Raw genomic sequence first — 14,472 nt, forward strand, 5'->3', positions numbered from 1 at the left:
TTGAATAGAAAGTAAAATGGGTAGTCTCGATTAATGGATTATTTCTTCATTACTTATTTTAATTTTTCATAAAATTCACTGTCAGTTGTCCCCGAATGATTCTAATATTTACTTTAATGAGAGAATTATGAGCAATTTAGTGGCAAAGGTTTTGAAGTTTTCTTTCACATTCGACTTCAGTAAGAGGAATATAGAATGCCAATTAAAAACGTTTACAAAAAGCTTTCCCACCCCCACCAATTTATTTGTATGAGTTTGCCTAAAATACAATAATTGTGTTCTGCACGTGGAAAGATTTGGAAATGGAAGGCTGTCACGTAAACAACCATTGTATTTCTAAATTGGGTGTGACCTCCGAGCCGAAGCATCGTGCCAAATGTATATCATGTAATTCGATGATATTAATTTATAAATTACTCCGGCTTGTCAAATCACCTTTTGTTTAGTTTTCAGCATTAAAAATTTCCATAGAGCACGAAAATTACTTACTGATGAAGATTGGGTGTTCTGGAAGTCAATGTTGGTTCGGACAGTGCGATGATGGAGGGGCTGAAGAGGACGGGCGTTGTTTCCAAGAGGAGCTTTCGGTATCTTTTCCGATCCTTGCATCAACTTCCTTAGAGCGTAAAGCTAAAAAAACAAAAATAAATAAGCGGTTTTACAAAATTAGAAGAAGGTAAAATATGAAATTCAAAACTTAAATGTTTTTATTTAATTTCAGTAAGTTTATATCGAATGGAGAAGTTATCCAGAGGTAGCACTCTTAAATCATTAAATAATTTTATTCTCAATTTTTGAGACGTTAGGATTTTTGGGAAGAGATCGAGTGGAAATTTGTTGTACGTGAGGATTACAGTGGGATTGGAGGTTAGTGTGATATTTTTTGTAGCTAGATCTTTCGATTTATTTTCGAATGGAATATTGACGTCGTGTAGGTGGGGTTGGAAATTTGGAATGTGATGTTGGGTTGGATATAAAGTTGTAAACGGAGAGTTTAGTTGTATAGTTGTTTTATTAAGATTTTTTCAGTTCAACATTCTACGTCTGACTGTCTGTTGCAGCATTGGTTATCTTGTAGTGAATAACATTGCCAGTGTTTTGTCTACATTAATGTTTAGCAAAGAAAATACTTTAGCTGTTTGAGCAGGGTCTACGTCAGGCGATTTATTTGTTCCAAGATGAGGTTTACAAAATTAAATAGACGTTCATAAAGACTGAACAGAACAAGAAAAAATTCTTCAATTATTAAGAGCCTCATTTGAAGGAAATCAAACGGACTCAAATGCGAAACACATCTGGTACATATGGGCATGATGGCTTTGATAAATGTAGTAAAAAGGAGTGAACCGAGATTAAGCCCTGAGGCACTCCCGCAGTCAGACTTCTTCTGTCCGACAATTGTAAAGAGGTTACACTTATCAATCCTCATAAGTCAAGCATCATGTTAAGTAAAATCCAAAATGGTCGGTGAATGCCACCAAAATGTTCAAAACATTTGGTCAAAATTGTTGGTAATGCACAAGCAAACTGGCAGAGGAGGGCCTACAATAACCTATAAATGGGATGACAAGATTAAATAGACTCCTCCATTTGACAATGGCTCGGCACAAAACAAAATCAAAAATTAACGAACTCTTGAGGTGCTAGACTTAAACTCATGTTTCAAAAAAATCTTCGTTAAAACCAGCACATAACACAGGTGAGTAATAGGTCACTGGCATCTGAGAAAACACCTACACAACATGGGTATAATCAATGATAACCTCAATAGTAATTGTGCAAAAAAGAGAAAAATTGCCACCCACATATCTTCGAATGCACCGCCCTATGCTGACATAATCCAGGGTACCGAGAAAATCCTGTAAAAAAATTGCAGCAATAACAGTTAATAACATTTTACTTTTTAAAAGAAGGATTAATTCAATTAAAGCGAATTAAGGAACTAGGAAAATATGATAAACTAAAAGGCTGCAGTGCTTGTGGATTACCAAACCCTCGCCTCCTAGTATCAACCTGCTCATCATTATTATCAGACACATCATTTCCCACCTGAACCTAAAAAAATCGGTTGCCAAGTCTAAAATTTGATGCAAATCCCCATATTTACTTACAATGCAAATGGACCTAACTACTTAGGATATCCAATTGACGAAAAACATCTAAATATGGAATATTCTCTATGGAATTGAACAAATAGAATAACCGTTTGACCATTATTGATTTTTCAAAAAGTTAAAAGTCTAGAACGTGTAAATTTTGCCGGGAAATTTCAGGCATAGGTCTGTCTGCTGAAGTCAGGGCGCTAGGTTTGGCCGGTACGGGTGCAGGGCGACTGACGAGACAAGGGAATTCATCCGTCATCTTTAGATCAAACAAGGTTCCAGTCAGAAACCACACCTCAAAGTTTTACTCCACCTTTTTATAATAATATAATTTTCGACATAGACAACTAAGAAAATTTGTTCTATCAAAATTTAAAATAAACAAAAGAAAGGACAAATACAGAATATATGTAGTATATTATATAATAATTATTATTTTAGAAATGCACACACAAGGCTTTTTAATTAAGAGGACGGCGTTATTGATACAGTACCCGCAACACCGATTGGAATTGTTTTTTGCCTATTTAATTTTATGGATTTATGTGCCAATTTTTACAATTGAAGCCAATTTTTAAATTACTCTGTAAGGAATGGATTCAATGTATGACCTATAAGTGTAGTGAATTGACAATAAAAACTAAAAATAATAACCTGGACTTAAATTCAAGGAAATGTGGATGCGACAGAATTCGTCGTCTTTATATATTCAAAAATAACCCATTGCATTAACGGAATTCGTTGTATTAGATTAAATTGGTGTTTGTGTAGACGGAAGCAGTCAGGTAAAAAGGGATGGTGTCACAAGGGAGAAAACAGCAGATGTAAAAAAAATTGTAAAGGTATCACGCTATACGGCCATCATCATTACTATACTTTTAAATTTTCTTCCGTTTTTCAAACGCAAGGCATTTCCACTAATTTTGTTATATATATGTTATTCTCGTCTCAATAATTTATGCTGGAATGAAACGATCGGACTAGAGGTAGGGGGAATATTTGCTTTAACGGCAAAGGTTCTATTTGTTTGTAGTTTCACTTACAGTTAAAAATACAAAAGTGACTCACTTTGACCGTTGTCCAGGCTCGTTAAACTCGGCTCTGTTTGATATGCGGCTACACCGCCTAAACAGTCAGGTTACTTTAATAAAAGGCGTGAAAATGACAGCAGACCGACTGATGTTCACGCTCAGATCCCGGCTGTCCGTTCTCTCACATAATTTACCACACACAGAATTTACCCCTTCACAGCTATCTTGTAGATGTTTATTGGCTTCAAAAAATTAATAGTTTAAACTAATCTCTTTTTTTATATATAAACTTGATTCAATATCGTTAATATTTATAAAATAGGCCAATAAATAATGTCTGGAAAAAATTGCAATAAAACTTAATTATTTATCTCTTGATAAATTGGTAAAAAGACAAGAGTGGGAATTGTGTGATGTTGCTTTGAAATTGAACGATATTTCAACGGTTATCATCCATTCCAGCTTCATGTCAGGGGCATTAAACGGATTTCAATATAACAGGGTGTCTCAATGTAAACGTTTATTTACCGGCGATAATTCCTCAATCCTTGGGGACCAGCTACGATCCCATTTCAATTAAAAGCAATTTAATTATAGTTGTAGACAAGCAGTAATGAATGTATGGTACCTTGTTTTTTTTTGTTTAATCTATAACACGAATTGTTGAGCATCATTCGTCATATATATTAAAAAACAAGTTACATATCCATTGTAGTATCAAGACAAGAATATTTATATTATAATTTATCGATTTATATGTGAGAACAATAATAATTTTTTATAATAAAAACTATATACCAATGCAAATTGACGATTATTTGCATGAGATTGGCTTGATTTCATATATTTTTTTGTAAAATGGTCATACGTTTCCAATATTAGGTAAAATACGTGTGATTAATGAACGGAACCTTTTTTTTTTGTGAGAAGAGGGCGGAGTCAGAAATTGCAGGGAGGGCGGTGGGTTTTGAACCAAGACCGCCGGGTCAACGAGCCGCAGTAATGTTTTTAATGACCTTATGATATGGCATATTAGCCTAATAGCTATCACGCTAACCACTCGGCTACCGCGGTCCCCCTAAATTTAATTATATAACTAATTATCTAATATATTTGTACACATTATGTTTGAAAAATGAGTATAATCGATTGATTATAAATAAACAATCACATCATAAACAATGTTTAAGACAATTAATCCCTTGCGAACTGGCTTAATATCTTGTTTCCTCACTTTGAAGCATCAATTAAGCATAAATTACATAATTGGAAGGTAATAAAGAGTGGGTAGGAAGATTTTAAATTTATAGAGGATGCCTACATGCCGGACCATCTCCAAGACCAGACAATCAAATGCACACCAGATTCATATATAATAAGGACACGACTGGCCACAATAATCGACCACATACAACGGCGAGAAGCCACAACGCGTCTGAAATACTAAAACAGCAAGGTTAGACATACCAAAATGATCAGAAACGACCAGGTCATATAAATTATTTCACTTTATTATGAGTTCATGCACATCAACGTATTTTTGGATGTTGGAGGAAGCTTGGATTGGATTTGGGTTAGAAGACAAAATTGCTGTGTCATCCGCATAAATAATTGAAGGGGTTGGGATCACATCTTTTTACCATTTATTCCTAATTGAAGCTAAATGATACATTGTGTTGTGTGAAGGGTATAGATTTGATATTTTTGACAAGTACCAGCAAGAACGATACCTCATAGTGATAAATGTCGCTGCTTGGATGGATGTATAGTAAAGTCGAAAGAACCAAGATCGCTCAACTTGTGGGATGCCTACTTGTACTGGTCTGTTACCTGAATAATTGTTACCGCACCTCAGTCAATTGAATAAGATTCCAGGATAAGGAATAAAGAGTGGATATGAAGAACTTAGTTTATGGTAAACAGGATTGGAACAAGAATGCTTCCTTGCGGGATCCCGGCTTGTATTGTTTTAATATCTGAGTACTCGTTGCCGAATGGAGATAATTATTAGATTTGCATGAAAAGGGGGTTGATAAATCTGGTAGAAGAATCTCAAGACCTGACACTTATGCACCAAGAATCTCGCCTCGTGTGAAGCAAGGATTTTGTTAATTTTAATATATTTTTGTTGATTTTGCCAAACTCTTTGTCTTTACTTTTTTCTGTATAAAAAATATAAAACTCAATAAAGTTTTTAAATACAAATACAAAATTATTTGTTAAATTCACTAATTTCGTGGTCCGCTTGACCAATTATTTAATATATTACAATTAATTAGGACATCAACTTCCTATCTCAACCCCACCTTTTGAGTTTTCCCTCCTTTTTGCCATTTTTATCTCAACTAAAAACCTTAATTAATTGTAATATATTGGTCAAGCGGACCACGAAATTAGTGAATTTAATGAATTAAAATGAAGTATACTTCACTAAAGCTCTCCGTGGCCATTTCATTTGTCGCCGAGAATCCAATCCGATTACACAACATTTGAAAAATGGCAAAAAGCAGGGAAAACTCAAAAGGTGGGGTTGAGATAGGAAGTTATGCCCGAGTGGATCGACGTCACGATAGCTCAAGTGGTAGAGCAGCGGCGTATCAAGCCGAAGATCGTGGTTTCGAATCCCGCTCGTGCCATTGACTTTTTCATCTCAACTAAAAACCTTAATTAATTGTAATTATTTGTTAATAGAAGAAAAGTGTTTCAGCACCTTAAAAAATATCTTCTCCCTCATTGTCGGTTATGTCTAACCCGTTCTTTGAAATTTGCCATTCCAATGCGACTATAACTAATATAAAACGCGCAATACGAAAAATAATCAAAGCAACGGCGCGACAGGGCGGAAATGGGTATCATTTTTTTGAAGGAAACCCTATCCCATTAGGGGAAGGGTGTCATGCAAGATTTTCGTCCATGAACATTTATTGTTATCATGGGGCTCTGTTATGACTGTCACCAACCCCATTCCAGTCGTTAGAATGCAATAAGGCTCTAGGATCATTTCTTTATGAGTGGGGTTTTAATTCACATTATATTTAAGAATCGAGACACTTTCTCTTTTCTGACTTAAAAAAAACAAACTTACTTCTTGTTTCGTGATGTATATGGGCTTATTGAGAATAATCCAAACGGTCGTTTCCCAACATCCAGGGTGCGTTGTCGAACCTTCGTAGGTCATGTAATGTTCCGTATCAGGCATCAGACTCCTAAGTGATAAATGTCGAATAGGAGTGTCTGCTCCTGGAAAAAAAAGAAAAATTACTTACCATGTCACAAGGTTAAAAGTTGAGCAAATACTGAAAAAAGGAGTGCACATTATGTGCTGTTGAAAGTTTGAGTGAATCTGAAAAATATATCGTTATATTCCAATAAACATGACATGTAAAAATGTTGCTTCAATCCCCCGAGAGAACAACCCTGATTTTGGTAAACATCATGAAATCGATCAGAAAACATTTAATTATAAATAAATATCACAACGAAATGTACAAGTTTGACTTTTTGATATTAAAATGATTTTTTTATTGTTAAATAATTCCACACATTAATAGAATATGGTGTCAGATTTGAAATTAAATACGCTTAAACAAGCCCGTAGATTGTGTTAATAGTAAATTAAATGAAAATTTCAGCTCCGTGTGAACAAATTTAATAAATAATATATGAAACATTTTTCCCCACTCTCTGTTACCCGTTACCATTCCCTTAGCAAATCTTCTAAAAATTCCTCAGGTTTATGTGCGATGAACTTGCGATGGAGTTTTCGCAAATCTTCAAGTGTCGTAAAAAATTTTCATATTTACAGATTAGCAGAGACGGGAAAAAGTGAAAATCTGAAGGGTTAATGGCAGGCGATTATGCTGGGTGGGGTAGCACATCCCAGCCAAAATTTAACAAATTCTGGACATGAGGCCGTTTTTGGATTTGCTGAGTTTGATCGCTCCAATTGTTTGTAGTAAACTGTAGAATTAACGGTTTCGTTAGGCGGACGAAGCTTATAATTAAACACACCCGTCAAATCCCCCGAAAAGGGCTGTATTACCTTCTTGAGATGTAATTTTTTAGAAGTTGTCAACGGTGGTTCACTGCGTTTTCCCCAGGATTTTCCTCTCTGAACATTATGGACCCATTTTTCGTCTCCAATAGTTTATCTATTTAAACATGGGTCATTTACATTAGGTTTGATAAGGGAATCGCAGATTGAGATGCGTTCCAATAATTCTTTCCACACATTCTTTTTGTTGTGAGCTCGCAGAATTTTATTAAATTTTTTTTGTGATACTAGGTCGAAAAATATTAGACACGTGTCCCACCGTTCTTGCCAAGTGCCCTAGGAGCCGAGAACAAAATTAAGTAATTTAAATAATCATTAATTAACGGGCTGTAAATACCACACAAATTTAAATAAGGGTTTTGCGATCTTCGTCGTGCATGTATATCAAGGTATTAAGTTACTTTAAGAAAAGGAATTTTGAGAAAGTAAAAAAACGAATGTCAACTTTGTTTCTTCCTAAAAATATATTTTAAGTTACTTTGCACAAACTGGAAAAAAATCCATCGCCGGGACAGACAAATTCGAGCTACCTGTTGAAATATAATACTAATTTCTGACCGAGTAACTTATTAAATTAATTACAATGTTTTTTCAGCAAGAAAACAAGTTGATTTTAGTTTTCTGCACCGCAATTACACACAAATTTTTGGGACAATATTTTCCTAAATTTTCGTCACAAAAATAGCGATATAGTGGTGAAACAGCACCACCGAATCGCAGAAAACTTTATTTGGATTTAGGACTCTATAATGTACATGCAAGGTCGTAAATAAATTCTAACAGGAGATAAAAAATTAAACGTTTGATGAGTTTTTATTGCTTTCATCCTTATTTTTCTTACTTATACTTATATACTTGTATAAAATTCGGAAGAGATTAATGTTTAAATGCAACTGTACATCCAAGAGAGATGGAGAGAGAGAAAGAACGAGAGAGNAGAGAGAGAGAGAGAGAGAGAGAGAGAGAGAGAGAAACGGAGAGAGAGAGGGAGTGAGAGAGAGAGAGAGGGAGAGAGAGACGGAGAGAGAGAGGGAGAGAGATTATTTTTTTGTATTATTACTTTATTAGTTTAGTCAGTGACGAGAGTTCACCGGGTGTGTCGTTTACTACGACAGTCCAAGCCGAAAAATGGCCTATTTTGCAGGCTACTTAAAGGGAATCCTATTTATTTTCTTCTGCCTATTTTACTTGAAACGACTTTTGGGCTTTGTAACTTGTCATTCATCTAACGTATGTTACAAATACTTTTCGACCGATCATTATTTAAAAAAAGTTAGGAATCCATATAATATATCTCAGATCCGTTGAAACGCTGGTATATGATATGTTAAGTGTCTTTGAGTATGGGTTATTTGTGCAAAACAGCTTGGATATGGTCATCATTAACGGGTAAAAGACGACCAGAGCTTTTGCGTTTTCCAAATAAAGAAAACACTTTTATAGCCACACTGAACGAGTTTATTTGACTGGTAAACTAAATTTTAACTGAGTCTAAAAGACAAACAATGAACCTATTATCTGAAAACAACATAATAAATAAAATATTATCCATCCTTTCGTGATATACCTTCTTCGTTATGAAACTCTCTTTCTGGCCACTTCTATTCGACAGTTAATTAGCCTGTGTGATATTTTACTTAAAAAAAAAAGAAGTTAGACGTGTCTGACATCGTTCAGTTTGGTTCGTAATTTATTTAAATGTTTAAATGCTGTTTGAATTTGCATGAAAGAGATCTGAGTACAGGGTAACACAATCTGTCCAGGACTTGAATATTTATTTGAGTTCCCATGAGCTATGTCTAACTTTCTTCGAGTCGTTGTAAGCTGTATGTTTTTTGATGTTTTTTCATTAAAAGTTATGACCAAGATAAATTGTCTCTCCATGTACTTCACAATTCTTGCACATTCCTTTCTGCAATCGGTCACCACCTGTCTTGTATCGTGTCATTTGCAAGTCCTTCATTTATTTAATTGTATATAGTGTGTCCCTTTTCATTCGGATCAACCACTTTTATTATGAACAAAATAAGGTATAGAAAAAAGGTAAAATGGTAACCTTTATTTTTTGTAAGGTGTCTATTTTTATTTAAAGAAAAAACAATCTTCTACTGCACTTATACACGATGAACTTTTTTTTTCAAACTCAACCCTAAGTTTTTGCCGCATATTTGTAAAGTACGTCATTTTGTATGAAAAATGATTTTTTTTCTCATTGAAATCGGTCAAGGATTTCCTGAGATACAATTTTTTAATAAGTTTTAATAAGTAATTAATAATTAATAAGTATGTTAATAAATTTAATAATAATACAAGGGATTGATTTTTTTTACTTTTACTTTTCTTTTTTTTGCACTGAAGCTAATAGCGGAGTTGAAAAACGAAACGAAGAGAAAAATTCAAAAAATAATTGGACACCTATGGGGGCTACACAAATTAGTTCAATTTAAAAGAGGAGGCGTTGGTAAACAATTTATTGCTTTGATAATTCTCTTTTTCCTGGTTGTTTACTTGCATCGTGTGCCTAAGTAAAAATGCCGAAAACTTGTTTATTGTGAAAAATCAATAAAGAATTTAGAACCTTTCAGTTGTTTTATTGGCTTGGACGTTTGCTACGAAACAGAAAAAGGTGATATGTTGGAGATTTTTGTAGAAAGCAACCCTGATAAGTAGCGCTTTATGGGCGACGGTTTCCTGTTCGGTACCAATCTTGCCATCGAACCCTGATAAGACTTGTGAGGCAGTTTCAAAAGAGTGGTAATGTGTGTAACACCTGACAGCTTAGAAGAAAATCGACCTTTCAGAACCGAAGCTAATGGATGAGCAAATCTCATGTATTTTATTGACCGTCCCAAACATCGGTTCGGAATGCAAGCCAAATTTTGGGAATTGTCTAGTCCTTATGGAAAAGGACACCATATACATTTACTACTGTTTAAGGTATTAATTGAGTTAATTCCATGGTTGTTGTATGTTTACGCTTAAGGTTTAGCATATCGTCCTGCGAAGACGATCGGTTTAAATTTGTACAGACGAAACTGGATAAAAAGAAGAAATCAAGCTCAGTTAATGTTTTTGAAGGGGTTTTCTAATTTGACAACGGAGATTGTTCGTTTTAACAATAAAGATAAAAGTGGCGAGGTGACGACCCAAGTTTACGTCATCCTGTTTGTAGTACTAATAAAAAGGACTAAGAAATAAAGACAAGGGAGGTGAAATTGGCGAATCTTATCCAATCTGTGGGCAAAGCCTGGAAAAGAAATAACGACAGCATATATCTATTTATGTAAAGGTGGTCTAAGTCAGGGTGGCGCTTTTCATCCCTGATTCAATCTGCCGAAGCATTGATCCTTTCTCTTCCGTCCTTCTCCTTCGCACATACGCTCTCTCTTCCTTCACTCTTTTTGCCCTCTTCCTTATTCTTCTTCTATAGATTTTTATATTTCTTGTCTCGCCGAAGGGTGTCTTCGAGATTTGAACCAGTGTTTTTCCCTCGACATCAAACAGTCGACAACTCAATCATATATCCTCGGTTTGGCCTTCCGCCCCCTTTCCCATTGGCCACTCTCTATCGTCTCATGTCACATCAACGTTGTAATCGCTTTCATTTTTTCCCCATAACTGCCCTTTAGATAGAGCTTTTCTTATACAATGATAAAAACAAAAAATGAAAAAAGCAACTCGTGTAACAGGTTTAAACGTAAACAGATCGATCCGTCCAGCAACGTGAATAAGCAAGATTTTATTTTAAATGTGGTGTTAAAAAATCATCAAAATATATATAAAACACACTGTCCTTCTTCAATCTTTCATAGGATATATTCCTTTCATCAGGACTATCAATAATAATTTACAACGTTAACCAATATGAACATCTATACACAATATTGAAACTTACGGTTTCAAACGTTTATGATTTGACACTGGAACGGGATGGAATGGTCCCAGTCTATTCTGTATCGGAATTGTGATTAACACTGCAAATTATTAATAATGCCAGATAATGTAATGTTCGTGAGGGGTTTAAAGGGTTTAATAAGTGTTACAATTAAAATTAGTTTAGAAATATTTTATTCGGTGAAATAGTCTCCATCGGCGTCTAAAACATTTTCCTAACGGGTTACTATGCCCTTCTTATAAAATTTAAAAAATAAATTCGGTTCATTTTCCAGCTGTTGATTATTATTGAAAAGCCAATTTTGTATATATGGAAGGACTTCTCAATCAAGCTTCATTATCACCTCCTTTGTCGTTCGGGCTGAATGAGGGCTCCCGTTGTCATCGTGAAAAACTATACCTTTTCCGTTAACGAGAGCAGGTTGTTTCTGGTCCAGGCAATAGATACTCGTTGTAGTTGGCTTTGGTAGATTTCTGCGGTCATGGTCTGGCCATGTGGCAGGAATTCGTTGTGCATGATACCTGCCGTACTGTACTAAACATATGACATCACCTTTTGGGGGTGAATATTCGGTTTTCGCATCAATCGGTCATTTGGCTACAGTCAATGGTATGGCAACTTGATGTTACTGTACAGGATCTATTTTTCGTTGCGTGTAACAATCTGGCCAAAAAAGGGTTTAATTTGTGCCGTGAAAGCAATGAAGCAATGAAAGAGAAATGTAGACGGTGAAGTTGGTTGCCGACGGTCAATTTATGAGGGGCCCATTTGCTCAGCTTCCTAAGTCGATATACGTTTGGGCAAATGGTTTCATTACAATTCTGACAACATGTTTAAGTCGAATCAAGTTCGAGCTTCCCTCAATTAGGCGCCGTTGAAGGCAGAGTGCCTACCAGACCACGGTTCGTTTTTTCATTCCCAAAATCAAAATTTTGAACCACTTTTGAGCTGGGCGCGCACTTATTGTTTCATCATCGAATGCGGTGCAAATTTTACAATCTGCCCCAGCTACCTAGGTAAAATTTGTAAAATAAGTACGCACGAATTGTGGGGTTTGAAGCCGTGAGAAAGAAATTATTTTATAATTTACACTGAACGGCTCATGACACTTCACCTTTATCAACTGAATGAATAATGATCCTCTTGGTATTATGTGATGTAAATAGCTTATTCTCTTATCTATAGAAATGTGGATTAAGTATTAAAACAATAACAATTAAAGAAAAAACACAAAATAAATTACAAATATCCCTATTCAATTTTGCGCAGTTTACATTAACGATTCAGTTGTCCAGGGAGGATTCGTAGGTAGAGTAGGATCGGGATAGATTATTTATTAATGGATTAGGTATGAGAGATAATTTGCAATAGAATTGAAGGTATCAGGATTTGAGATAGACTGGGACGTAGGGGGTGTTTAGGTCGTCGTGAATGGCATGGTTTCTGACGTACCAGGTTTTTTTTACAAAGGACTTTGGATTGAAAGTACCAAATGGGATATAGTTTGGATTTCATTGCTCTTCCGTAGATTATTAGTTATTAAGCCGATATGCAAGTAGTGCAGTATAAAGTCCTTTTTTTTCTGTAGCCTCAGTTTAGAAAGCTTAGTAGAGGTTTGGTTATTTTGTATCACTGTATACAGTCTGTTTTAGTCGAGGGATTGGGTTCGCGTTTAACCTAACGTACGATCCTTTGTCGTTTGTCATGGGTAATTATATTGTAATTTGGTCGTTGCCGATCATCATTCTGGTCTGCCTATCCCATAATGTCGACACGAAACGGTCCCCGTGCCATCTCCTTTTCAGTCGCCTGACTGTATTGTATATGTGGGTAATGTTGACATGAATCGGTCTGATGGGCTGGAATGTGAGGATAGTTTTTCGTGGAACATAGAAAACGTTTTTGGGATTAGGTTTCTAACGAAGGGTTGGAGAGGTCATTGTGAAGGATAGTGTTGGAGACGCAGTAGAAAGCGTGTACAATGTTCTGAAGACTTTGGACTGGATAGATTCATTGGATGTTTGAAGATTAAGTAATGTCTTGAAAAGGTTATTATTCAGAAATCGTGAGATGCGGTCTGATTAGGTTTCAGAAAAACAATTTCTTTATCGTGCCAACGTTTCGATCTTTATTGAGATCATCTTCAGGGCCTGGGATTTACAAACATTGTTTAAATTTAACAAATACATGTAGGATGTGGAAAAAAGTGAATTTATACAATGCAAAAAATATATATTTTTTCATATTCAATCAAAATATTTTACTCACTCGAAGTGTTTGTTTTCTGCGTAAGTGTGCCATTCTTGCGTGTCACACCAGACCGCATCTCACGATTTCTGAATAATCATCGACTAACGGTCACTAATCACCAGACACATCTTGTAAAGGGTTAGTTTGTTTTTTGTTAATAGTGTGATTTTCTTGATAATAAATTATATATTAGTCGGAGATCGTGAGATGATAATTTATATAGTAGTCCGAATAGCTTTAATTCCTGTCGTAGCTGGTGTATGTAGGGTTCCGGGTTATATGTGAGTCAAGCTAGAACGCAAGGTAGCGTACACAGCCAGTTTTAGGGATAAGGGTATTATTGAAGAATATTGCGTGATGGGATTTGTGTATATGGCTACATTTGCTTCCATTTATTGTAATACGGCATAATTTGCTCCTTCTAGCTATTCCCAACACGAGTTCTTCCGAAGCAATTGCGGGTGTAGTCGGGATATATGACAATGCCTTGTGACATTCTCGCTTTAATATTATGAGTAGTTCGATTCTTGACGGCGAACTCGAGAGAATCGTTTTATTAGTTGTAGCGAATGATTAAATACAAGGTATATAGAAGAACACGTTTTAGTTTACATAGAAGACCATCATGCCACACACGATCAAACGCGTATGACACGTCAAGAAACAACCCCATATACGTTAACGTTCAAGGGATAAAGATATCGGTTCACAACCGCCTACTGGCATGTGGAATGTTAGGATGAAAGCCGAACTGGTGATCTGGGAGATGGTTACGGGAGTTGAGTGTAGGGATTAATCGTTTTAACCGGATCTTCTCAAATATTTTTGAACTTTAAGGATGAGTTTGCCGAGTTTGGGGAAAAGGATGGTATTGGAGCATTTCCAGAGCAAAGGGAATTGAGTGGTGCTGAATATACCACGTAATTATCGTTAAGGAAGACGAAGCGTGAAACCACCGATCTGTGGATTTTTAGTGGAGAGAACATCCTGACACAGGACCTGAGCGGAGAGGCTAGCCGTGTCTTCGGCAAACAAAAAGTTATAGTATTGCGGTGAAGGAGAAGGCAAGCAGGGTAGAGGAGTTGCACCACTATACTTCCTGGAGGGAAACTAGCCTTGATAGGACAAATAGCAGATGTA

At 35.7% G+C, this 14,472-nt stretch overlaps 1 protein-coding gene across 1 annotated transcript in view; it reads right to left on the reverse strand.

The window, feature by feature from the left end:
* Window positions 1-14,472, reverse strand: part of LOC106669211 (carbonic anhydrase-related protein 10) — a 494,173-nt gene that overhangs the window by 12,923 nt on the left and 466,778 nt on the right. Inside the window, exons 7-8 of the mRNA XM_014398528.2 lie at window positions 6,219-6,373; window positions 490-630 (exon numbers count right to left, since the gene is read on the reverse strand). Coding sequence (XP_014254014.1) covers window positions 490-630; window positions 6,219-6,373 — 296 coding nt within the window. The remainder of the gene's footprint in view (window positions 1-489; window positions 631-6,218; window positions 6,374-14,472) is intronic.

The sequence above is a fragment of the Cimex lectularius genome, unplaced genomic scaffold, assembly GCF_000648675.2.
Source record: "Cimex lectularius strain Harlan isolate CLEC.00 unplaced genomic scaffold, Clec_2.1 scaffold28, whole genome shotgun sequence".
In the NCBI taxonomy this organism is placed as follows: Eukaryota; Metazoa; Arthropoda; class Insecta; order Hemiptera; family Cimicidae; genus Cimex; species Cimex lectularius.